Raw genomic sequence first — 26213 nt, 5'->3', positions numbered from 1 at the left:
TCAGCAAGGATCTCATTCAGGTTCAATGGAGAAGTCAAAAGCTTTTCAGACAAGCAAAAGCTAAGAGAATTCAGCATCACCAAACCAGTGTTACAACAAATGCTAAAGAAATTGTCTAAGTGGGAAACACAAGAGAAGAAAAAGACCTACAAAAACAAACCCAAAACAATTAAGAAAATGGTAATAGGAACATACATATCGATAATAACCTTGAATGTAAATGGATTAAATGCACCAACCAAAAGACACAGACTGGCTGAATGGATACATATGCCCTGAGAAAACCATAATTCAAAAAGAAACATGTACCCCAATGTTCATTGCAGCACTATTTACAATAGTCAGGACATGGAAGCAACCTAAGTGTCCATCAACAGATGAATGGATAAAGAAGATGTGGCACACATATACAATGGAATATTACTCAGCCATAAAAAGAAATGAAATTGAGTTATTTGTAGCGAGGTGGATGGACCTAGAGTCTGTAATACAGAGTGAAGTAAGTCAGAAAGAGAAAAACAAATACCGTATACTAACAAATATATATGGAATCTAAAAAAAAAAAATGGTACTGATGAACATAGTTGCAGGGCAGGAATAAAGAGGTAGACGTAGAGAATGGACTTGAGGACATGGGGTGGGAGGGGGGAGCTGGGGCAAAGTGAGAGTAGCATTGACATATATACGTTACGGAACGTCAAATATTTGGCTGGTGGGAAGCAGCAGCATAGCACAAGGAGATAGGTGATTTGCGATGACCTAGAGGGGTGGGATAGGGAGGGTGGGAGGGAGGCTGAAGAGGGAGCGGATATGGGGACATGTGTATGCATATGACTGATTTGCTTTGTTGTGCAGCAGAAACTAACACAGTAATGTGAAGCAGTTATACTCCAATAAAGATCTATTAAAAAAAATAAAAACCTCTAGGCCACTAGAGATCCATTTAATAAATTATTGCTGCACTTCAGGGGAACCCATTACTACTTCAGGGAACTAAAGAGATTTCTCAGAGAGCACATCATGACCTGTTAAATCTTGCAAAATCATTTTTATACTCTGAAACTCCAACTGAAAACTGTAGTAAAAATGACAGTAACCATGGAAGAAGTTGTTGAAAGGAATCATGCTTTGCATAAATACCAACAATTTTGTGGAACACATTTGGTGACATGAGATTTTCCTTCGAGGATGTCTTCTTATTTTAATAGTTCAAGTACGAAGAGCAGACATTCCTTCTGGAAATTGCAAATTATTGACTCATTGATTCTCTTTTAGGATAAGTGATTTCACATACAACTTGATTTTTTTTTGAATAGTCCATGTTATGACAGTTATTAAAAATATTTAAAATATATAGCTTTCCTACCTGTATTATACAATAATTTATAGTTTAGGTTAAAAATGCTTTATTTTTTAATAACCTCTTGTGAAACTGATATAATGCTATTGTATTTTTTAAGAATATAGGAAAGCTACTTTTCATCAACTACTAAGATTCATGAATTTCCTCCACTTGTCATACAGAAGTCCTATAAAGACGCTAATTTCATTATTTCAGAGTAGTGTTGAAACAAAAATAATAAAAATTGACATAAAATTTAATTATTTTTTTCCACTTAGCAAAGTGCAAAGAATTTTACCAGATGCCAATGCTGCCACATCATGACACACCATTGAAAGGTAGCTTGTCTAAACTTCAAACCTCGATAATATTTGTGGGGGGGGAGGGGGCACATGTCAAGTCAAACAAAGAATGTATTTCCAAAGCAGCATTTGCAAAGGTTAATCTCTCTATAGACTACAGAGGGGAAAGTGCAGTGTCCAAGATCGATCCAAGACCGACTTCAAGAGTTTTTTTTCCTGGTTAATAAACCACCGGGAGAGATTTTTTTTAAACTTAAATTTGCTGAAATGGGGATTCACTAATGCATGCAAACAAATTCCCCAAATTTGAGAATCTTCAGTGAACTGATTTTATATTTGAGAATAAAGATCTCTTGCTTCTGCTTACATCTTCAGCACAAAAAATAAAGGATACCTGACTATTTGGCAATCTGCAGGGAGAAAATCTACATACTCCCCAAACCAAAGGTGGCCTTACAGCTCAGGAATCCTCTGAACACTCAAGGCCATTGCGGCCCTGGCAGTTAAATGTCTTTCTCAGGAACCCAGGTATCCTGACCGCCAGGCCTAACCGTCTTTTCTCCAACACCAAAGCTCGAGCGCCACCAGCTAGAGTAAAGGTCAAAGCTAACAAACTACTATGCAGCCCGCCGGCTTTTCCTATCCCAGGGAGTTTTAAAATGTGGTTCACGAAAGGGCATTTCTGAACATTTTCCTCCAAGGACGCAGTCCATCCAAAAGATGATTTGGGTGGGTAGAGGTGAGGGAAAGAACACGTACAGGATAAAAAGCGCAGTTTCTTGGAGACTTGTCAGGAACTGAGTGGGGAAGGGGGTGGGAGTGTAATAAAAAGCAAAGTCTAGAGTGGAAAGGCGACCACACATCACTCACGCAGTGGAGGAGAAAAGTGGTCTCAGCTGTTCTAGAGAGGCTTCAAAAGGAACCCTGGGAGAGCCCTGCAGGAAAGCGCAGGCCAAGGGCGGATACGCGGCAGCTCCCAGAAGGTTTGGGGGTGGGTGGAGGCGGGGAGCGCGAAGCTGGAGCCATGCCGGCCAGACTCCCCGCCCCTCTGCTGGCCCTCTCGGCGCTCCGCGTTGCCGCGCTCTCCCCACGCCTGCCCCGCCCCCGCTCCGAGCTCTCCGACTCCTCCCCGGCTCCTCGGCACTCCCACCTCGTCCGCTAGGGCCTCCACTCGGCGTCCCGGGGCCAGCTCCGCGCTCTGCGCCCTCACTGAGCGCAGCCCCTAGCGGCGCGTCGGGCGAGGCCGGGCTCCGCGCACCGCCCTTCCTCCCGCCCTCTCTCCTCCTCCTCCCCTCCCCGGTCCTGCGCGATCCAGCTTGGGGAGGCGGAGAAGCTGCCCAAGCGTGACCGCCGCGGCAGCCAGTGTGCAGCCGCGGGCCGGAGGCGCGGTTCCTAGGCCTTAGAGCGCGACGAGGCCGCTGGAGAGTCGGCGCTGTTCGCGGAGAGCTGCGAGGCCCGCCCCTACGCGGCGCGGAGGGCGCGGAGGTGAGCGGGCTGGCGAGAGCTCTAGACGCGGTGGCGGGGGCGGAGTTGGGGGGCCAGATGCGGTCGGCGCCAAGCACTGCATCCCTCCTCCCCTGGATTCCGCGCCGTCTGCGGCGTCCGCCTGAGCTGCTGGGGTCCTGGATCGCCTGGTACCTAGAGGCGGAGAGTGGGAAGCGTGTCTCTTCCACGGATCCCGCCCCCTACTTCCCCGAGCTCCCAGAAAGTCCTGAGGTTGGTTGGGCCCAGGAGAAAGGAGGCCAGGAGAGACATTGTCCCAGGTAGGATGTGCCCCAAAGGGAGAGGACGGGCAGGTTACCTTAGCCTCCCTGATAGTCTCCTTACCACTTTGGGTTCATGCGGGGCATTTCATTGAAGATCGGGCAGCGCTGCTTTTCGAAATCTAAGTATTTCTAGTAGTCATTTTGTTTATTACCCAGTGATGTGACCGTGGTGTGTTTAGGCCATTATGTGTTAGAAAGTAATTGGCCTCTTCTCTGAGTGTCCTAAATTATCAGAACCCCGTATTCAGCCACAGCCAAAACTTGTTCAAAATTATGCCCCCAAAATCTTGCTCTTAAAATAGAGCAGGGAGATAAAGAGAATTTTTGTCGAGAGATTTCCATTTATTATCTTCCCCACCCCTTGGAGAAGGATTGATGTCAGTTTTTACTCCTCAGGCCGTACATTTTTTAGATGGAAAAACTTATTCCAGGCCATGGTTAATTATCACTCATTACTGTGGGTGGAAGTGCAAGTAGAATTCGAACTCCTGCCCCACTGCCACCCTCTTGACTTTGATTGGATTCTAGTCCTGTTAACAGCCCTGGTGCTGGGAACCTTTTTAGTTCTCTCCAAACTAGTACCCCATCACACCCCATACACTTTTTTCACCTTTATTATTTCCTCGTCGTGTTGACCTCCATTTATTTTTTTCTTTCTTTATTTTAAGGCTGTATTTTTTTTTAATTTTTTTTTTTTACTCTACAGCTCTCTCTTGTTTCAAAGCTTAAAAGCTGTCTACAGAAGAAAAACACCCGTCCTAGAGATTTTGCAGCATATTTAGAAACATAACTGGAATGGCTGCAGTTTCTTTCTCTTAGCTTGTCAGTCATTGGGGGGGGTGGAGGGGTAAGGGAATGAGACAGTATTAATAATGATGAATTGAGCTAATTGTGCAGAAAGGAAATGAAAAACTGTATCCAGGTCACTTTTTATTGTACTAGTGACATGGAAAATAGACTTGAAATGAATGAGCGTAATTATATTTTAATACTGCAGTTTCAATAAAGGGCATTCAGGGCATCAGGAGATGCATTTATTCTGTCTGTGCTCAGCCAGTAACCATGACATTGACTTAACCATGACATTGACATATCACCCGCTTTCGGCCCACAAGCCTTCATCAGCAAAATGAGGGATCTTATCTAGAGACCTATTACAGCTCTTCTGGTCCTGACATTTTTGGATGCATTTGACAACAAAGAATATTTATTGCATTCTTATGTATATACTATGTGCCAGGCACTGTGGAGGCAACGATGGACAAGACAAACATGGTTCTGCCCTCAAGGAGCTTATTTTCTGGTGGGGGAAATAGTAATGAGTAAAGAACAGTTACATAAGAAAGGAAACCTAACAGGGGCTCAAAACAGAACAAAACTGGAGTGAATCATCGTATTGAAGAGACATGATAGGATGTGCAGTGTTCACAGGATGGGAAAGTGATTGGTCTTTTCTACTTCAAGAAAAGGTTGCTGTGGCTGGACCATAGGGAATAACAGTCATACAGGATGACATTGAAGAGTTGTGCTGGGGGACTTTCCTGGTGGTCCAGTGGTTAAGACTCTGTGCTCCCAATGAACGGGGCCCGGCTTTGATCCCTGGTCAGGGAACTAGATCCCGCATGCACGCCACAACTAAAGAGTCCGCAAGCCGCAACTAAAAAGATCTCATATGCTGCAACGAAGATCTCCTGTGCCGCAACTAAGACCTGGTGCAGCCTAAATAAATAAATAATAAATAAAATATTTTTAAAAAGGAGTTGTGCTAAGACTAGCTAGTTCATTCAGAGTCTTCAGGTCAGGTTCATTTAGGTCAAGAAGGTGACTGCAGTTCAAAATGCAACAGGGAGCCACTGATTTTTAAGGAGGTGAAAGACATCATCTGATTTACAATTTAGGGTGATCTCAGCTGCTTCCTAGAGAATGGTTTGGAAAGAGGCAAAGGAGTAAGTAGAGAGACCATTAGAAAATGTTTGCAGAGTTCAGGTGAGAGATGAGAGAGACCTGGATTAAGCTGGTGTCATTGGAGAGGGATTTAAGAAATATTTTGGAAAACAGAAGTTGGTGTTGGATTTTTTTTTTTTTTTTTTTTTGCGGTACGCAGGCTTCTCACCGTGTGGCCTCTCCCGTTGCAGAGCACAGGCTCCGGATGCGCAGGCTCAGCGGCCATGGCTCAAGGGCCCAGCCGCTCTGCGGCATGTGGGATCTTCCCGGACCGGGGCACGAACGTTCATCCCCTGCATCGGCAGGCGGACTCTCAACCACTGCGCCATCAGGGAAGCCCTGGTGTTGGATTTTATTTATGTCAAGGGTGAGGGAAAACAAGGACTGGAGGATCACTCCCAGATTTCTGGCTTGAGCAACTGATGAGTAATGATATCATTTACTGAGAGGAGGAAATTTGGATGAATGCAAACAGTTCTGGGTAGAAAAAGTGTTTTGTTTTGAACTGTTAAGTTTGAGATGTCTATGAGGAGATCATAACCACAGCTGCTTGGGAGGAGAAAAGGGATGGTCTCTAGGACAGAAGTGGACAGACTGTCCTTTGATAGGTGAGGTTAATGATTGTGAATTGAAGGTGAGCTGCGTTGTCTGATTTTTCTTTAGCAGCCTTCACCAACTTGGATACAGATACAGTGAAAATGGATAGCTGGGTTCTTCCAGGGCTTGAGTTTTGCCAAGTGGATGTGATGGAGAACAAGAGAGTTGTCCTAATCTGTTCAGGCTGCTATAACAGAATATCATTGGCTGGGTGGCTTAAACAATAAACATTTATTTTTCACAGTTCTGGAGGCTGGGAAGTCCAAGATCAGAGCAACCGCAGATTCAGTCTGGTAGGGGCCTACTTCCTGGTTCATAGACAGCCAACTTCTCACTGTGTCCTCATATGGCAGAAGAGAGCCCAGAGCTCTCTGGGCTCTCTTTTCATCCCATTGATAAAGGTTTCACCCTTGTGACCTAATCCCCTCCCAAAGGTTGCACATCCTAATACCATTACATTGGGGGTTAGGATTGCAACATATGAACTGTTGGGGGATAGGGGATGATAAACATTTAGTCTGTAACAAGAGTCGATCTTTTTAAGTGAGTAATGGTAAATATACACTGTGGAATCTAGGATGGATAAAGAAACCGGGAGAGTGAGAATATAGTCAGTGGATCAGATTTCTTCTACCATCTGCAATTATCAGTGTGAACATTTGACTAAGGTTATTGGAAGGCTAAGAGATAGTGCTTGGAGATATCTGAGGTATGGTGGAGGCAAAGATTCATTGCCTTAGATGAGTAAGTGAAGGAAATGAAGCCATGAGGTTGAATGCTTCATTCATTTGAATGATGAAGTAGTAGACAAGGATGACAACTGCTGGGATAGAGAGGAAGAGTTTGTATGTATTGGGGGCCAAAGTCACTAGTGATAATGAATAAGCTAGAAGTCAGTAGATGACAGCAGTGAGTATAGGGAGAGGATATTACGAGGTGCCGTGGGCTTCAAAGGAGCTTGGGGTTTGCAGGACAGAAGAAGAAAGGTTCAGATGTGGCTTTCAAAGTCAAAAATACACTAACTTCATCTCATGGCCCTGGAGGATTACATTTTCTTGATAACACATCCAAATCAGCAGGTTGTGAATGTCATCAAGATCTCTGAGGACAGCCCTTTCAGAGTTACTGTTATCCAACAATTAATGCTCTAGATGTTTATATGTGAAACAAATTCTGTTTTGTTTTATAAAATTAATATAGCACAACAGCTGCCATTCAGCCAGAGGAATGTCAAGGAAACTCCTCTAAATTGAAAATCTTAGGATTTCATGTATCTGAGTGTAATGGAATTCTCTTAGCTTGATAATGTACTTTAAGATTTAAATGCATACATCAAGTCAAATGTCCACGCAAGAAAACTGTGACCTTGAAATTTCAAGGAACCCTTATGCTACTTAAATCACACTGTTAGATGGAGCTCATAAAGTAGAAGTGTCACAGTGTTAAATAAAAGCTAGCAATTACCATTATCTAGCTATAATTCTTGGAAACAAAAGAATTTTAGTGTTGGGAAGGAATGCAGAGTCAAGTACAACTTTTTTGTTTTCCATTTAACAAAGGAAACTAAGACTCAGGAAACAAGGTGATTTCAGAAGCCCGGGCCTATTCTTTCTCCTCGACACCACATAAACAAAACTTTGTATAAATGTCATAGTCTTTTCAATTATCTAGTCTGTATTACCTGTGAATAAGATCAAAACAAAAGGTACAGAAACTCTAGTGCCTTGCTAGTCCAAATGTGGCCCATGAACTAGGACCATGGGTATCACCTGGGGGCCTGGGAAAACTGCACACTCTCAAGCCCCCCCCAGACCTGGAGAATTAGAATGTGCATTGTAGCAAGATCCCTAGATGATCATACCCACATTAAAGCTTGATAGTCGGTCCACCTGGAAATTCTTGTCTGCTCAGGTCAGCAGAACCTCTGATGCCTGGAGAACTGAGGAGAGGAGCCCCTCGTCAAGTGGAAAGAAGAGACAGCCTCACTGGAACATTCTGATTTTGAATGTTATGAGCTAACAGGAACAAAGTATGCTGTGTGGTGGGATGACACATTTTAAGGAATGGTACTGCCCTTTCCAAAAAATGAAGAGAGGATATTGCAAAATAGTGAGTGGACCTTCTGAGATAGCTCGGAGCCTGCGTGAGAAAGGGGAAAGGGCTGCATGCATATTCTATAGCTTCCAGCATTCAAGGGCAGCTATTAGTCTCTTGCTAGGGTTATTTTTCATTATTACAAACAACAGTGTGAAAAGGAGTGTAACTGAGGATCAAAAAACCACATCTGTTATCTCCAAATACCAAAATAAGTATGAGGTTGAATCCTAACTCTTTTAGTAGAGTTGTTTTTGATCTTGGCTGCATATTAAAACACCTGAGGATCTCTTAAAAAGTCCTGATACCCAGGCTGAACTCCAGACCAATTAAATAAAAATCTGGGTGGAGGGGTGGTGGTGACTAGGTATCACTATGTGGTAAAGCTCCTCAGGTCACTCCAGGGTGCAGCTGGAGCTGAGAACCGCTGCTTTAGAAGGTCATTCTCTGTTGTGGGAAGAGGCAGCTCTGAGACTGAGGCTCTGCCTCTCCACTTAACCCAAGCAGTGAGTGGGACCTTCTGGTACTCCCATAGCATCCAGCACAGTCAGCAAAATTGAAGTCACAATCTGCTGTGTGTATAAAAGCCAGTGGGGCTTTCAGGACATTGTGGGAAGTAGGATTTTTTTTTAAAGAGGCGTATACTCTCGGCAGGTTTTATTAAAATTTGAGTAATAACAGTTACTGCTAGTGGGAATGTTCTAAAATTGGATTGTGGAGATGCTTACATAACTGTAAATACTGAAAATCATTAATTTATACATTTAAAATGGGTAAATTTCATGATATGTATATTTCACCTCAATAAAACTTATTTTTTAGTTGTTATATATGCTTCAATATTCATAATTTAATCATGTTGCTTGGATGGCCAGGAAGCCACTGCCTGTTTTGTATCATTGGAGTGTTAACATCTAGCTGCATGCCTGGTGGATAGGGCTTAGTAAGACATTGGATGGGGGAATGGTTGGGGATGGATGGGTGAGTATCATTATGACCTTTGGTTGTGGACTGATTTCTAAATTGATGTCAATCATCAGAGACCCCTAAAGTTCATAGCACCCAGTGGGCATTGGTGCCATTGGTAAACTGTTTATGGTATGGTATTGAAATTAGGGAAAGGGGTTTGTGTAGAGGCTAGAATAGCAGGCCCATCATAGAAGATTATTTGTTTATGAATAAGTTACTGCAATGTAGAAAAACTTGTATTTGCTAGCCAATAAATATAGGTGTCCTTATCTCAGAGTACCATCTGCAACAAGGTTATAAGATGGGGAAATTATTTCAGCCATTTTGAGACCTGCTACTCCCAGCTTCATTTTAGACATACCCCCTGGTCATGTTAAATTGCAGTGCTATGAAAGCCCAGGCATGCACAGGAGACATGGCTGTGCTTGACGTAGCAGGCTATATATACTATGAGGTGGATGGAAGGACGTGTGTAGCTTCTTCTCTGGCCTAAACGCAGAAGAAAAGTGGGTTGGTGGGGAGGTCTTGGGATGTTGTTGCTTTAATTTATTGAAGAAGATACTAAAATTTTTTATTAACTGAAGTCCTTGAGTAATACATTTTAAAAATTGAATTTCTAGACTAACCTAAATTTAACCAGAACGCTTTTTTGTTGAAAATCTTCCTACCATGAACTAGACTGCTTTCTTACCCTAGCAATTGCAACATGATAAACATATAAAGTTTTGTTTTGATGACTTAGGACCTAGAAACATCATAAAATCATACCCATATAAACGTATATATTGAATACATACTAAGCCTAGGAAATACCTTGGAAGTTACTTGTAATTTTGAATATCATTAAAATTCTGGTTATTTGAAAAGTCTGGAAGGCTTGGAGTTAGTCAAACTTTCGCTTTAATGCTATTTTCTGAAAATCTTTTGGTTCTATAAAACATTAACACATACACACACACACACACAAAAACATTAACACAAAAAGACACTCAGATCCAAGTATGAAATATTAATGAATCATTTGTAATTACCATAGTTTATAAACAGAATTTCAAAGAATAGATCTGCATAGTTTTAATAAAATTACTATTTTGTAATTTTTGGAAAATGATTTTTAAATGAGGATGCATACAGATTACGCAAAAGTTTCAAGTGAGGGAAAGAATTTAATAGTCTGACTTAAGTGGATTTTAATATTCAAATAGCGAATAGTGATTGGACTGCATTATATTAGGACAGTTATTCTCAAACTTTAATGTGCATCAGAATCACCTGAGGGCTTTTTATGATGCAGATTGCTGGGCTCCACTCCCAGGGTTTCTGATTTAGGAGGTCTCCGGTAGGTCCTAAGAATTTACATTTCTAACAAGTTCCCAGGTGATTCTGATGCCGCTGGTTCAGGGACCATGCTTTAAGAAATCACATTCTAATTTTTCAAGCAGAATTGCAGCTTTGCTTCTGGCATTGTCTAAAGGACTTAAGAATTTCTTCCAAAAAATAAAAACCTAAAAAAAAACCCCACCTCTTCCCTCAAAGAAATACTTTATTGTTATAAACAGATGGGCTTTATATGTTTATTTAAATGCTGAGAATGTAGGGAATATCTTTTTGCAACCCAAAGATCATGATGGTAAGAATCACAATTTAGTCACAGAAAATTAGATTGGGATATTTGATATTTCATGTGAGGATTAAGCAGACATCTCTAGCATCAGGGAGTTTGTTCCAAGGTGCTTTTCTCCCCTCCCCAGAAATGTTTTCTCTCCAACAGGCTTAAGGTGTACTTTATATAGAGAGTTTCCTAATGTCAGACCAGTAAAATAAAAAGGAGAGGGAGAGGATCTATATAGGACTGCCAACTCAAACAGCTTTTATCACTATCCTTTTATGAAAAAAGGACATTTTGACCAGTAGTTAAGAGATACTCTCAGAGTAAAGGACAATTTGTTAAATTGAATAATTTTATGAAAAACTCCCTATTGTATCCATATACTTTTTAATTGCTGTCGACCAGTGATAGCTTCATATTTGGGAACCAGTGTCCTAGCACTTTTAAAGTAAGGTCACAGAAAGCCAAATTTAATTTTGGATCCTTATGGTTTTAAGCTAGAATGAGCCTGTAGTGTACTGTCATGAACCTGGTTTGAAGACATTCTGTGTAATTTAGAGATTATTTCCCAAGTACAATTCATAAATATATAGAATGACTTGAGGTAAGGGAACACCATGTGATATTTTTCTCTCCCTGATTTTCTAGAATAACTATGCTCTGATCATACAGTCTAGTTCTTAATTATATGCTGATATGAGGATTTTTTTCTGCTTTTTATTCCAAGTACATACTGTCTCTTCCTAACTGGAACGTAAACTCCTTAAGTGTACGCACCATGCGTCTCTTCTTTATCTCTTATGTGCAAAGCACACAGTGGCCTGGATAAATTCACACTGGATCACAGCAGAGTAGATCTGCCTTTAGATTATAGTTGCATCACTCCTTGTCAGTGGAAATGTACAATGTAAGGTGCTTATCACTCTTATTTTGTAAATAGGTAAACCTTTTTCAGCTATTGACATAATTCACTTCTTATAACCCCATTTTTAATGGATATCATGATTGTAAACTTCAACTCAGCTGTTAATCAAGTGATCCAAAATGATGGCTTAGCAAATTGTGAAGTGATTGATGAGGTTTTGCTCCAGTGTCTCAGCCCCCATAGTTTGTGGAGATGCATTGCTTTTAAGTCTGTGTACGGATGGGTTCCACAGGATACGGACATACTTCTCGGCTCTTTTTCCCTTCCCTCTTGAAGCAGTACACACCTTCACAGTGTTTGCAGAGCCCCCAAAAGAAAATGAGTTGCTATCTGGGGGCTCTCCAAGAGATACGCATCAACCAATCATGTTTTGTTTTGTAGTATTAATAAATTTAGGTCTTTGGTTGGTTTTGATCTAAAAATTGGATTTATTGTTGATTGATTGATTTGAACAATTGACTGGTAGCTAGAATTCCTAACCTTATAGCTTTGGATTTACCTAAAACTATCCTAAGCTTAAACTATTTAGAGTTAGTATTTCTTTTGGAGAGTAAAGTTAATGGGTGACATTTGGTGATCTAGACAGTTTTAAGATTCCCCATACAATGTTGGCACTGCAATATTAGAATGAGCAGAGGTCAAAAGACTCGTATTTGAAGCCTTGTGTTAACTACCAACTGTACTGTCTTTGATAAATTGCTAAGGTTCTCTAAGCCTCTGTTTCCTCATCTTTAAGATGGGCATAATATGTACTTCACAGCCATCTGAGAATTAAATAAGGTAATATATGTGAAAATACTGTGAACTATGAAATAGCAGACAAGCACATGGTATTATTATATGCTTTCAGCAATACACAAATAATCCACCTCTCCGATCGTTAAAGGTTGGTTTTTTTTTTCCTCTCATGAATGCTTTTACATTCCTTAACACTTTGATGAAAAGAGTCTCATTTTTTAGGCCAACTTCTATTTGTAGGCACAGTCATACTATTAAAGGGTTCAGTTAGAACTTGCCATTAGAAATACAATGTGAATAAGGCCCAGACATGTTAGGACAGAGTCACTTATTAATATGTATAAAATACAGGGTATAATGAGGTACCCAGAGATGACATTATTAGGCCCTAATGTATTTTAACCTATTCACATTCTGATGTGCAGAAGGGGTTTGAACTTGCTTTGTAAAATAAGCAGATAAGTGATACTGTTTTGTTTTTGTTTTTCATTTGAAAAGGTCTTGATCATCATGATTCTTATATTTAAAGATTTTGAAATTCTTACGTATGGGGAGATGCTACAGTCTCTACTCAGAAGAACTTGGGACTGGGATATAGGAAACTTGGTTTCTGGTGTGTGAGTCTAGTTAACTCTTTTTACCCTTAGATAAGGTATACGACTAGGGGTAGGTTGGTCAGTTCACCTTGAATTGTTTAATGAAATGAGCATTGATTTAATTACTTCTGATTCCTTTAACTGCTCCTGATTCTCCAAGTGGCCAACAATATCTCCAAGATGTTGACAGTTTTGTACTAACCTGGTGCCTCTGACCCCCGCCTGCCTTTCAGGGTGTATGGGGTCACTCCAAGGGACAAGAAATAATTATCACCCCTTATATCTTGAAAAGTATGAAATGAAACATGTAATAGATTAAAAAATAGTGAGTTTTCTCCTTTCCCAAGATCCAAGTTAGACATTAAGATGAGTAGGCAATGCTAAGGAGCAACGACATCACCAGAGAAGGAGAATACACTAATATGAACACAACCATCACTCTTCCACCTTGACCCCGCCCCCATATCTTCCTTAAATTCCTTACATGCACCCAGATGACACATACCTTAGCTAGACTGCCTGGGTTCTAATCCTGGTTCCTCTAGTTTCTCTCTTGTGACCTTGTACAAATTATCTTCTGCATGTGACAGTTTCCTCATCTGCAAAATGGGCATGACAGTATTAGTACCTATCTCATCGGGTAGTTGTGGGGATTCACTCAGTTAATTTGTAAAGCACAGAGCTGGCACATAGTGTATGCTATATGAGTATTAGGTAATACTATTATTATCTTTTTAAAGATTAATTTACTGATGTATTTGGAGTCATTGAACATGCTCCAGTTCTAGGGTAAAAAGTTGGATTTTCCTTGCTCCAGTAATTTCAAATTTCATTTAGTAAAAACCCAAAAAAATGTTTTTTAAAACATTCCACCTATTCCTGTAAAATCCATTAAGTTCTCTGAAGTGATCCACATCTGCTGTTAGCATAAAGGAAATGGTGCATTGCGGATAAAATGGAAGAGTATTTTTTATCCAGACCCAACAGTGACACTGATTCATGGTGATCTGATTGGTGTGCTCGAGCAAGTTACAACAAATATGAGCCTATAAGGTGTTAGTCACTCAGAAAACAATTTGACAGATTTTTCCAGCAAAAATAACTGCATCATGTTGTATGTAACCAATGGGAAAAAAAAAAATGGGAAGAAAAAGATTTCAAAAGTACTGTGTACATTAAGACCATCAACACATTATTAACCCCCTTTACACAGGGAAGCTATCTTTCTCTATGATAAGTTAATAGGACATAGGGTGAATGATAGAAGTCTATTGTATTTAATTAATTCTTTGTTGTATTTTGATGCCTACTTTTCTGAAAATATTATTTAAGTGCAAGGTTTCATTCTTTAGTAGCTGATTTAGCTTACTCTCATTTAGTAATAAAGTCCCTCACTAGCTACTGAGGTAGACCCCATCACAAATGACTGTAGACAGTTTGGGGTTATAAATAAGTTCTTGGTTTTTATTATTGTTTTTCTGTTTTCTGTTGTCTTGTGAGCTATGATGAACTGTCATAGTCCTTCTCTACCTTTAGTGGCATTTCTGACTTGCTGCCTCTGGTCTGCTGAGCAACTGGATAATCACACTTGTTAGAACTGTGTTTTTTAAAAAGTTCTCCCTTGCTGAAAACTTCAGTCTCTTTCCTTTTGCACTCTAGAGCCTTGCTGTTCAAAGAGGGGCCCGTAGACCAGCAACATTGGCATCACCTTATTAGAAATGCAGAATCTTGGGCCTCACTCCAGACCTACTGAATCAGAATCTGCATTATAACACGATTCTCAGGTAATTTAAGTACGCATTAAAATTTGAGAAGCTCCACTTTAGCGCATCAACTTTGTGACAGGTCATTTTTCTATTTCGAGATCCATTTTTAGCTTACAAATTGTGTCTTGCAGTGTTCGAGGTTATATAGCCTGCCAAACTATTTTACCTCTAGAAACAAGGGATGTTGTTATAACATCTAGAAGTGTAATCATGTTTGCTAATAAGTAATTGATGAGCATTTTATTTTCTCTCCCCTAGGATATCCCTGGTGATCTTAGAAGAGTCCGTATCATGGAATCGATCTCTATGATGGGAAGCCCCAAGAGCCTTAGCGAAACGTTTTTGCCTAATGGCATAAATGGTATCAAAGATGCAAAGAAGGTCACTGTAGGTGTAATTGGAAGTGGGGATTTTGCTAAATCCCTGACCATTCGACTTATTAGATGTGGCTATCATGTGGTCATAGGAAGCAGAAATCCTAAGTTTGCTTCTGAATTTTTTCCTCATGTAGTAGATGTTACTCACCATGAAGATGCTCTAATAAAAACAAATATAATATTTGTTGCTATACATAGAGAACATTACACCTCCCTGTGGAACCTGAGACATCTGCTTGTGGGTAAAATCCTGATTGATGTGAGCAATAACATGAGGATAAACCAATACCCAGAATCCAATGCAGAATATTTGGCTTCATTATTCCCGGACTCCTTGATTGTGAAAGGATTTAATGTTATCTCAGCTTGGGCACTTCAGTTAGGACCAAAGGATGCCAGCCGACAAGTATGTATTTTTAACTTTTATTCTTAGTTAGATGGTATTTTGTACTGAAATAGTTAAAACAAATATCATATATTTAAAAACTGAATTTTGACACTCTCCAATGATTATCATTTTGAAAACTATGTATGAGCTCCTGAAGATTTGTGTCCTGACCTTGTAAGGGCACATTTCTATTCCCAAAATGATGTGAAAAGCTGAGAAAATAACTGAAACATTCCTATCATAATCAGCTAATTGAAGAAAAAGGCAAGGTTGGCAGTTGAATAATGGGCCATCTCCTTGCTTCCTCAAATATTAAAACAATCTCAATCATGTCTTTTTTCTTTCCCTCTCTCCCTCCCACCCATCCTTCCATCCTCCCTTCTTCCTTCCTTGAAGCTATTTGGTAAACAGTATCCCATCTCTGAGCGAAATGCTATGTAGTATGATCCTGAAGAAGAATGCTTTAGAAGTACCTTTTATTTTATGTAGATTATTCATAGAATTTTAAATAGTCCAGTTTGTTTTATTTTAAGGGTAGATTTCAATCTGCGTGGGGAAGGTAGAAGCAGATTGGATTTCTTAGGTTCTCCTTTAATCTATGAGTTCTGTTTAGTTCAGTTTGAGAATAAAGCAGATGGGGAGCTCCATCAATGCTTTTGTGGAATGGGAGCTTTTATAAGTAAACACATAAAATAGTGCACCTTAAAAATCTTTCAAAAGTGTGGTTGTGCATTATAATGAAGCATGATGATAAAATACTTTTATTTTTGTCCATAAAGACAGTGGATTAGATGTCTTAGAAAATAAATTCAAGTATTACATCACTATATGCTGCATATCAGAGTCATGATAACCATTCATTTTCAAGTGTTTAATTTGGAAGAATGTATACTTTCTTACTTTCCTAGAGAGTATTTCTGAATCCTTTTTTTCTTTTGCATATCAACCAAGGTTTGGCAATGGATACAAATCTAGCAAATTAGAGATAAACCTGAATTTAATCCTTTGCCCATATTTGTGATAATTTTAATTATTCAACAAAAGAAATTGTAGGACAAGAGATTAAGTTCAATGTGAGCTACAGAAAGAGTTTCATTTGTATTTTGTAGTCCTTGTGGCTTTATGAATGTTTGATTTATTCTTTTGGTTTATTATAAAATTTTATAATTTGTAGTTTTTTTCCCAGTGAAGTAAAAACAGTTTAATCCACCATTGTCGCACTTGTAATAAATTTGAGAATGCTTTTCCTTACTTCTTTGGTATATATTCCTCCACCTTCCCTGCTCCATTTTAGAAGTTCATGAACATTTGTATAATAGTATAGACTTTGTCATTTATATGGTTAACGTTAGATAAAATTAAAAATCCTAAGAGCTCTGCATTCTCACCATTATGTAACTAGGTTTAGTAGGCAAGCATTTAAGTGTGGTCTGTTTCAGAGCCTTTATGTAAACATCCTCAGGGATACATTTAGGAATTTGTTTTCCCTGAACATAGCTCAGAGATTTTATAGCAAAATTTTTCTAACTCTAATCCTGGCTCACTCCAGCCAGGAACTTGTGAACTTGGTGTTCAACAAATATTTGTGAATTCTCAACTACATTACAATATCTAAGAGGTTTTGGTAGTTTGAAAGCCCACCCTCACCCACACTGATCACAGTCCCATCTTAGAGTTCCTATAGAGGCAACAGCTCTTAGAAAATGGCAGTTACTTTACTGTTTAAGTTAACTAAGCCTATTAATGCTATTCTTTCCCCACTTTAAATTATCCTTATTTAAAGATGAAAGAATTTCATAATTCTGACCAATGAAATAATAATATACCTGAGATTATCCATGGTTTTGGTGAATTGGTTTCTAAGCCAAAAGTTAAATTTTATAAATAGTGTAGCATCATGATATCATTTAGAGGTTTTAATTACAAATTCAACCATTCAGAATCCATGCTTATCTTTTCCCTTGCTGAATAGCCATGAAGGGCAATGCTTGAAATCACTCTACTCGGCAGAATCACTACAGTCCTAGAACTAAGTACTGTCCACCAAAACCTGGAGAGCCAGCCCCACCGGGTTCCCTGCAGGAGTGAGAGAGCTGGACAGGGGAGGGGCATGGCCTGCAGCTCAAACTCCACCTAGACTGTTGGAGGGAAGACCTTACCTTGTCTGCTCAGAACCTGGTGATCCAGAAACCTTTCTCTCTTCCCGCCTCCCTTCCCCTGAGGACTTCTATTCCCAGGTTCAAGCTAGATTTTTCTGCATTTTCTTTTCATGTCATTGATGGTAGCAAGGACTTTGTTGTTTTTATGATACTATTTTAACCTATAAATAGATTAATAAATTAATAAATGCTTTATCTCCTTAATTTTTTGGCATCACGCAGGGTCATCATAAGTGATGCTCTGTGGATTAAATGGAACGTGTGATTGTTACCATTTTTATAAGCAATAATAGTAATGATGAGTCTTCTGTTTTTTCCATAGGTTTATATATGCAGCAACAATATTCAAGCTCGACAACAGGTTATTGAACTTGCCCGTCAGTTGAATTTCATTCCCGTTGACTTGGGATCATTATCATCAGCCAGGGAGATTGAAAATTTACCCCTGCGACTATTTACTCTCTGGAGAGGGCCAGTGGTGGTAGCCATAAGCCTGGCCACGTTTTTCTTTCTTTATTCTTTTGTCAGAGATGTGATTTATCCATATATTAGAAACCAGCAGAGTGACTTTTACAAGATTCCTATTGAAATTGTGAATAAAACCTTGCCCATAGTTGCCATTACTTTGCTGTCCCTGGTGTACCTGGCAGGTCTCCTGGCCGCTGCCTATCAGCTTTATTATGGCACCAAGTATAGAAGATTTCCACCTTGGTTGGAGACCTGGTTACAGTGTAGAAAACAGCTAGGATTACTAAGCTTTTTCTTCGCTTCAGTCCACGTTGCCTACAGCCTCTGCTTACCAATGAGAAGGTCAGAAAGATACTTGTTTCTCAACCTGGCTTATCAGCAGGTATGGGATGTGCTTGATATTTATCTGCTGCTAGTAAAATACGTGATTATTAAAATTTGTAAAACATGAGATTTAAAACAGTGTAAAATAAAACTTTACATATCTTGTAATAGACATTTTGGTATATTTAGGGAAGAGAAAGAATTGTTCTTTAAACAATGTTTCTGCACAAGAATTATGAGGCTAATTCAGAATCATTTAGAATAAAAGCTGCTACTATCCCTTTCTTTGCAGAAAGAGCTGGGTTTTGTTTTCTTTTTTTAATGTTACAATTGCAGTGATTACTTTCAGCATCAGTTAATTATTTTATAATTGTCTATGTTCCATGAAATAATAAGGCAGTTCTCAGTAAACATACACAATAAAATTAGAACCAGTGAAAATATAAAACAGAATAGGAAGTCAAGATCAGGAGACACACAAGGTTTTTGTTATCATAAAGCAGGAAAGATACTGCTTCCTCAGGTGAACCTTTTCTAGCACTTAGCTCTTCAAGAAAATATCTGGGACAGCTTCATGGAAGGGGCTTTATGATGGAATAGACTATGATTTTCCTCAATTTCCATTCAGCAAATGTAAGGGGTTTCACTGAAGCTCTTTGATGTAGCATTTCTCAGTGAAAGCAGAGTACCGCGTGTGTACTAAACAAATGTGTAAGAGATTTTGCATTTTATAAGAAACCAAGGCATCACAGTCCAAGTATGTAGCATCCAGTACTTACACTTGTTTCAACAATAAAACCTAAAATAATTTGAAAAAAATTACTAGATTGATGTTCTTTAAGCCATTCTCTCTAAAAATAACCACTTAAATGAATACTAAGGCTTTGATATCTACTCCACCAGCTTCCTCACCTCCTTCATGTCTTCAGTTTGTTGACACAAATAATCAATAAACAATCAATAATAAGAATAGAAGAGAGTTTTATTTGCGCCCAACTGAAGACAACCTCTCAGTAGCTCTGAGGGGACTATTCTGAAGAGGTAGGGAAGGAGCCAGTGTGTATATGAATTTTTTGGCTGGGAAATAAGTGTAGTCAAACATACATCTTTGATAAAGAATTACTGCTAATCACAAAGAACAGATATCTCAAGTTAATGATTTTAGTGCTTTTCTATATATGGGAAGATGCAAGAATCTGGGGTCATTGAAATTCTTCCTAAGATATGCATCTTAACGACCTAGGGGCCAATATTTCAAAGCACAGAAAGCCTCATCCTGTTTTTTTTCCTCCTGAATTCCCCTCAGGGCCCGCTGTCAACTGACAGTGGGTTGTGACTGAACCCTTTGTATAACTTGATGATGAGCAACATTCTTCTCTTTAATGGTAAAGCTGATATACAATGTATGTTTGACAGGCCGTAAGACAGGCTGTTCTGATTAGCATAAATTTCAAGCCAAATCGTGTATAAGCCAGAATGACTTCCCTATACCTCAATATGTGAAAATTTCTTCCATCAAGTTCTTACCTCCTCAGCGAGGGCTTCATTTGGATACCAATTTACATTCTACCACCTGCTTCTGACTCAACCCTGGTACTCTCAGCCCCTCTTACTTTACCTGCTCCTTTCTCTTTGTTCAATAGTATTTACCACCTTCTAAGACACTGTGTTCTTTGTTTATTTACTGTTCTCTGCCTTCTCTCATCATAATGTAAGTTCACAAGAGGAGGGGTCTTTGTTTCGTTCACTGATATATGCCTAATGCCTGGAACTGTGCCTGACACATTGTAGACACTCAAAAAACATACTCATGGAACAAAGGGATGAATTGGGAGGGCTTGTAGATAGATTCAGGTTGTAATCTCCAGGTATACTGGAGTATGCTGTTATTCTGTATTGTTGTATAGACACCAAATGAGATAATAAGAGCCTTTATCCACAGAGAAGCTCTGTGGCTCTTTTCAGGGTGTTGGTATGATTGCTTCAGGGAACTAAATGGCTAAGAAATAGCTTTTCTCTCTCTTTTTTTTTTTTCATTTCAAGTATGTTTGGTTACCTGGAATTGGACAAAAAGTTAAGCTGGTGTTAAGTTAGAATGTTTTCCATGAATAGATTACTTAAACCGAAGCTTTAACCCAAGGAATCCAAGCCTTGATTTATACTCTAATTATATTGTTTGCATGTAAATAGACAATTCTAAAAGTAGCCCCTATGCAGAATACAACATATTCAGAGTTAAACTCTGGCTTGATTATATGTGCATTATCAATGTAAGGGAAAGTACTGAATGAGGCAACTGGACAGTTGGAAAGTATATTAATGAGGCCATTCAAGTGGGTAAGTATTTGCACTCCTTAGGGCTTTATCCTCAGGGAAATCTCAGCTTCCTGGGGAAAAGAAGGTAAGAAGAGGTAAATCAACATATAAATAATCTTCAAGTAAGAAAGGAAGGCACAGACATAGTTTAGAAATTCCCTGCCTGGATTCTAAATTGAACTAAGGCCAGAGTGTACCCAAAATATTCAACCAAGTTTAAACTAACTTATAAAAGCACCAGAAAACTAAGTCTAACTGCCAGTACTTCTTTTGTGTCCCTCTGGAACCAACCACTCAGTATTTCACGGTCTTGGGACTCCAGAGTCCCTGTCACCATGATGTATTACAAATGTGGTGACAGATTTACCCACCCTTCTCACATGTGGGTGAGGAAGGAGAGAATCTTAGCCCTCTTTTTGTTTAACTCTCCCTTCTCTTTCCCTCACACCTGGAACAATACCATCCAGTAATAGGTTCTCCATAACAGTTTGTTAAATTGAATTAGTGCAACTCAAATGTTCTATGTCAATATATGACATATTGTTAGGCCAAGAGTGAACTCTGTGCTGAATCAGTTAATATTCTACCAAACAAAGGAAATTCACGTTTGCTTTCTTGTTAGGTTCATGCAAATATTGAAAACTCTTGGAACGAGGAAGAAGTTTGGAGAGTTGAAATGTATATTTCCTTTGGTATAATGAGCCTTGGCTTACTTTCCCTCCTGGCGGTCACCTCCATCCCTTCAGTGAGCAATGCTTTAAACTGGAGGGAATTCAGTTTCATTCAGGTATGTGGGCTTTGTTTGGTGAGGGACTGGGTGGCATAGATTTTTAATTCCAGTTAAGTACAGTTGGATTTTAAATATGCTGCTAATAAAAGAGTGCCCCTGGGACTGCTGTTCATGCACCTAGCTCGTGGAGTGTGTGTTGCTAGAGGCCAGCTTAGGACCATTCTGGTTTAGCAAGTGAAAGACCAGTACAGGACTTTACTGGAAAGCTTTGATAGTACTGCCTACTATGTTACAGATAAAGGTTATTTGAAAAAGAAAAAAAAAAAAAAAAAGTGGGGGAGGAATGAGCTTAGATCAAGTTTAATACCAAAGTCAATTTATTATTGGGCAAATGAATGAAGACTTACTTTATATTTTGAGTCATCTTGATCTGTCTAGAAAAGTCTCATTCATCATAATTCAAGTGGAGAGAAGCTCAGTTTGAATATTTTAAAGGAAATGTGTATACACATACAAACACAAGTGGTAGTTAATGGATTATGGCAAGCAACCAGCCTTATCATTCTTGTTAGTATATGTATTTGGTACATCAGTTGTATACATATGTATATGAGTGTCTACAAAGGGTTTTCAAGATAACATTGTGTTCTTTGACAAGTTAAACTTCACTTTCTCCAGTAATAGCTATTTAATACATTTGCATACTTTAAAAATATATAACTCAAACTGAGACCCTACCTAAATTACCATAAAATCAGTATTGGTTGTATCCAAATGGTTTATAGCACAGTATGCGGATGGGTGTCATTTGGTGGTACACTAAATTTTGTTTGTTTTTAGTTTTGTTTTTTGCCTCTTCGCTTGAGTTTTTTTTTTTAAGTGATCTAAAAATCTCATTCAAATTAAGGGCATATCCCTCGTCTAAATTCATTTTTCCTTTTTGAGGGAAATAAAATGTGAATATTTTCCCAACTGCTAGTTTAATCACACCTGAAAAGAAATAGAAGGCCCACTGATAAAAGGTGCTAGACAGGTGCAAAGTATCATTATAAATTTAGATGAGTAATTGCAAGCAGAACAGTTTTCTGCGAGAGAGTTGATCCTTCCCCAGTGAAGTTAGAAGTTACATTATTATGCCGATGTAGTACTACATTTTATGTAACATAGACCATTTCTTAAATAAGCAATTAAACATAACGTAGGGAACCCAAAATGCTGAACTTTTTGATTTTAACCTGTGAACTGTTTAACAAAGTGCTCTTAATAATCTTATATAATATGGTTGATAAAGCCATTTGAAATGCTTTTTATGTTACATATTAATACTGTAAGATTTTTCATATTTATCTTCAACTAGTATGTATGTGTGTGTATACTTATGAGAATGCTCTTCAGCATTTAATTTTATTATATACATGTGTATATATGTATGTATACATGTATTATATACACACATACACACATTTAAAAAAAATAACACAACTGGTAGAAATGTGGATAACTTTTATAAAGGAGTTTTCCAGTTTTTATCAGTATCCTTAAGGAAAACCCAGATGTTTTGACCAGTAATCCCACTATTAGAAATCAATTCTAAGGAAATAAACCAAAATATAGAAAAGGGCTTAAAGTGACATTATAGTTGAGGAAAGTAGGAAACAGAGTAAATGATCAACAAAAAGGAATGGTTAGGTAAATTATAGCACATCCATTCAATAGAATATCATACAGCATTAAAGTCATGTTTTCATATTTAATGACATGAGGCAAAGGTTCTGGATGTGATAAATAATCAAAATATTAGGCTATATGCAATACAGCCTTATTTGTGTAAAAAAAAGTGCATATAAATATATAAGAAATATATGAAAATACTAAAATTGTTTAATGCAGTAGAGAACAAAGAATAACTCAGTAATTTAAGATAAAATAGTGTTATCAAAATATAAACTTGGTATATCTGGATGGGTTAATTTATGAGTTTGAATAATTTGCTTCTTATTCTGTTTCTTTTTCTTCCTCCCCTATCTCAAGTCTACACTTGGCTATGTTGCTCTGCTCATAAGTACTTTCCATGTTTTAATTTATGGATGGAAACGAGCTTTTGAAGAAGAGTACTACAGATTTTATACACCACCAAACTTTGTTCTTGCTCTTGTTTTGCCCTCAATTGTAATTCTGGGTAAGATCATTTTACTCCTTCCATGTATAAGCCAAAAGCTAAAGAGAATTAAAAAAGGCTGGGAAAAGAGCCAATTTCTAGAAGAAGGTATTGGAGGAGCAGTTCCTCATCTCTCACCAGAGAGGGTTACAGTAATGTGATGATAAATGGTGCTCCCTGATGCCATATAAAGTTCTCCTCATGCCATTATTTTTATGACTTCCTTTATCTTCAGTTGCAAGTGCACTGTCAAACTGCTATGGGCTGATACCTCTTCAGTGAAATCTCAGCTGAATTAGTGGTAGAATTTTCTTCAAATTTGTTTTCACTAATGTCACATTTTGCCAATATGAGTTTTTATAGTCAACTTATTGTTGAAATGTAGGTATGTTTTGTTTTGTTTTGTACAATCGTAAGGCTATTGTTATTTTAACAAACTTTATTCCATAATCAGGCAGAAATATTTGTAGTTAATAATATAGATACAACATAATGTTAAAAAAACTTTGCACACCAGCAGAACTTTAAGGTTTTTTTTGTTTTTTTTTTTTGTGGTACGCGGGCCTCTCACTGTTGTGGCCTCTCCTGTTGCGGAGCACAGGCTCCGGACGCGCAGGCTCAGCAGCCATGGCTCACGGGCCCAGCCGCTCCGCGGCATGTGGGATCTTCCCGGACCGGGGCACGAACCCGTGTCCCCTACGTTGGCAGGCAGACTCTCAACCACTGCGCCACCAGAGAAGCCCAGAACTTTAAGTTTTAATATAATTCAATAAATATATTTCTTTTCTGAAGCTTCAGTAAGGTTTTAATTATTATCTAGCTTAAGAAATAGAAATGCATAACCATGCATTATTTTTAAGAAAGGACACATTACATTAGTATCTAGGAAAGGGTGCATGGTTAAAATCCCTATATTTCTTTCATAAGATCGGGTTTGAAGAATGTAATCAATTGTATGAACCAATGTGATTTATAAACAAACACAAATTAAAGAGACAAACTGAACTTGAAATTATGTTTAAAATGCATTGGAGACATGAACTATATACTGATAATGTGTACCTCATGAAAGATTTTATTCTTTATCTTGTTACAGAGCAGTTTTATTTGCATATTAATATACTGATCAGGGAGAAGACAGTAACATCTGGCCTCCAAAACTGATCTTTCTCACCTAGTACCAATCTTGGGAATCTTATAATTGTTTCTAGTTAGAGGGAAAGTGTTATGTTTACACACAAGGAGTTGTCAGCTGATCTATGCTGTTGCACCTTAGCCAGTCATACTCCAAATGGTACAGGATTTTACTGACATTCATGGATGGATTATAACCTGCCAGGCACTGTTCTAAGCATTTTACTTGTGTTTTCCCATTCAGTACTTACAACAACCCCATGACAGAGGTAGTTATTTTCCTCATTTTACATATAAGGATACTGGAGCATAGAAAAGTTGCCCAAGGTCATGCAGTTAGTGAGTGGCAGAGCCAGCATTCAAGTCCAGGCAGTCATATTTCAGAGGCTACAGTTTTAGCCGCTGGGCTGTATGGCCCCTGCCCCATCCCCATGCATACCAATCTAGATGCTTCCTCTAAGATATAAAGGCACTGACATTCTTTACAGTGCGTTGTGGGTGTCAAAAGATATATGAAAATAGTAAAATCATAAATTTATCATTGCCTGTGGGATAATCCACACTTACCCTAGGAGAGGATCTTGCCTGGGACAGGACCCGGGAGATCCATGGCAGTCCATAGGCCTCCCTGTGCAGTGAGGGACTACAGCAGATAGGACCACAGCAGTTTTAATGAATGGCTGAGGTCCTACAGAATCTTAAAAAGTCCCTGTAGAGTTGGTCATCTCTTTTTCTCTTCTTGAGAAGTCCTCCTGCCTGCTCAGCCACTAATTAGGGAGCAGTTTGCAAGCATGAAGGATATTTAGATGAGCAGTTAATTATAAATGTACTCTAGAGACATAGAATCATACAGATTATTCATGAAAGTTTTCAGTGCTGACATTCCACATTAAAATTGCATTTTGTTCATACTTTGGTTAGAAGGCCCTATGTTTTTTTTCCGTTTGCTCTTTCCTTATTAAAATAGAAAGTTGCAGACAGATACAATTATATGTATTCCTCTTCCTGAAATTATAACATTTTTAAACTTACCCAGTAAGGTTCTACTGAATCCAGCTGCCAAAGATAAATGGACTTTTACTTAGTGGAGGCTACCTTTCCCACCAATGGCTCTTTCCCTAGTACCGCATCATGTCAGTTTCGTAAACTACTCATGATTCTCTGATGTCCTCTTGCTGAATTTTAGTAGCTTGCACTTTTTACTTGAGCTTTTCTTTTTTCTTTATTTTAATTATATTCTTTCCCTCTTGATAATCATTTACTTGTTAGTTCTCAGTAGGGATTCAGTTGGGTGATAACTTAAACACCTATAAACTATATAGTGGACTAGTGAAATTAAGAGCATATTTTTAATATTTTCTTGTTCCTATAGTTCCACTCCCTTAAGCCCATACTTGCACCAGTTAACGTGAAAATACAACGATATATTTTTAAAAGTTAGATGACTACTGAAGTATATTGTTGCATGTATATATTAATTAGCCAATAAGATAACTAAAATTATCACTATT

At 38.6% G+C, this 26213-nt stretch overlaps 1 protein-coding gene across 1 annotated transcript; it reads left to right on the top strand.

The window, feature by feature from the left end:
• The first annotated feature begins 2992 nt into the window (after nucleotides 1–2992).
• STEAP2 (STEAP2 metalloreductase) lies at nucleotides 2993–25905 on the top strand. The gene is made up of 6 exons (XM_082846387.1): nucleotides 2993–3129; nucleotides 14542–14666; nucleotides 14907–15431; nucleotides 17895–18422; nucleotides 21303–21467; nucleotides 23442–25905. Exons 3-6 carry the CDS (start codon nucleotides 14940–14942, stop codon nucleotides 23727–23729), a joined length of 1473 nt encoding a protein of 490 aa, XP_082702513.1. The 5' UTR covers nucleotides 2993–3129; nucleotides 14542–14666; nucleotides 14907–14939; the 3' UTR covers nucleotides 23730–25905.
• The last annotated feature ends 308 nt before the right edge of the window (nucleotides 25906–26213 follow it).

The sequence above is a fragment of the Leucopleurus acutus genome (genome assembly GCF_964270905.1).
Source record: "Leucopleurus acutus genome assembly, chromosome: 9".
Taxonomy (NCBI): Eukaryota; Metazoa; Chordata; class Mammalia; order Artiodactyla; family Delphinidae; genus Leucopleurus; species Leucopleurus acutus.
Note: the sequence above shows the minus strand (reverse complement) of the source record. Positions and strands in the feature narration are given on the sequence as shown.

What these genes read in the sequence shown, in the direction of transcription:
- STEAP2 (XM_082846387.1), top strand. Translation starts at nt 14,940, where the DNA reads ATGGAATCGATCTCTATGATGGGAAGCCCCAAGAGCCTTAGCGAAACG. An exon ending in TCAACCTGGCTTATCAGCAG is followed by an intron (nt 18,423 to 21,302) that starts GTATGGGATGTG and finishes CTTTCTTGTTAG; the next exon opens with GTTCATGCAAATATTGAAAA. An exon ending in GGGAATTCAGTTTCATTCAG is followed by an intron (nt 21,468 to 23,441) that starts GTATGTGGGCTT and finishes CCCTATCTCAAG; the next exon opens with TCTACACTTGGCTATGTTGC.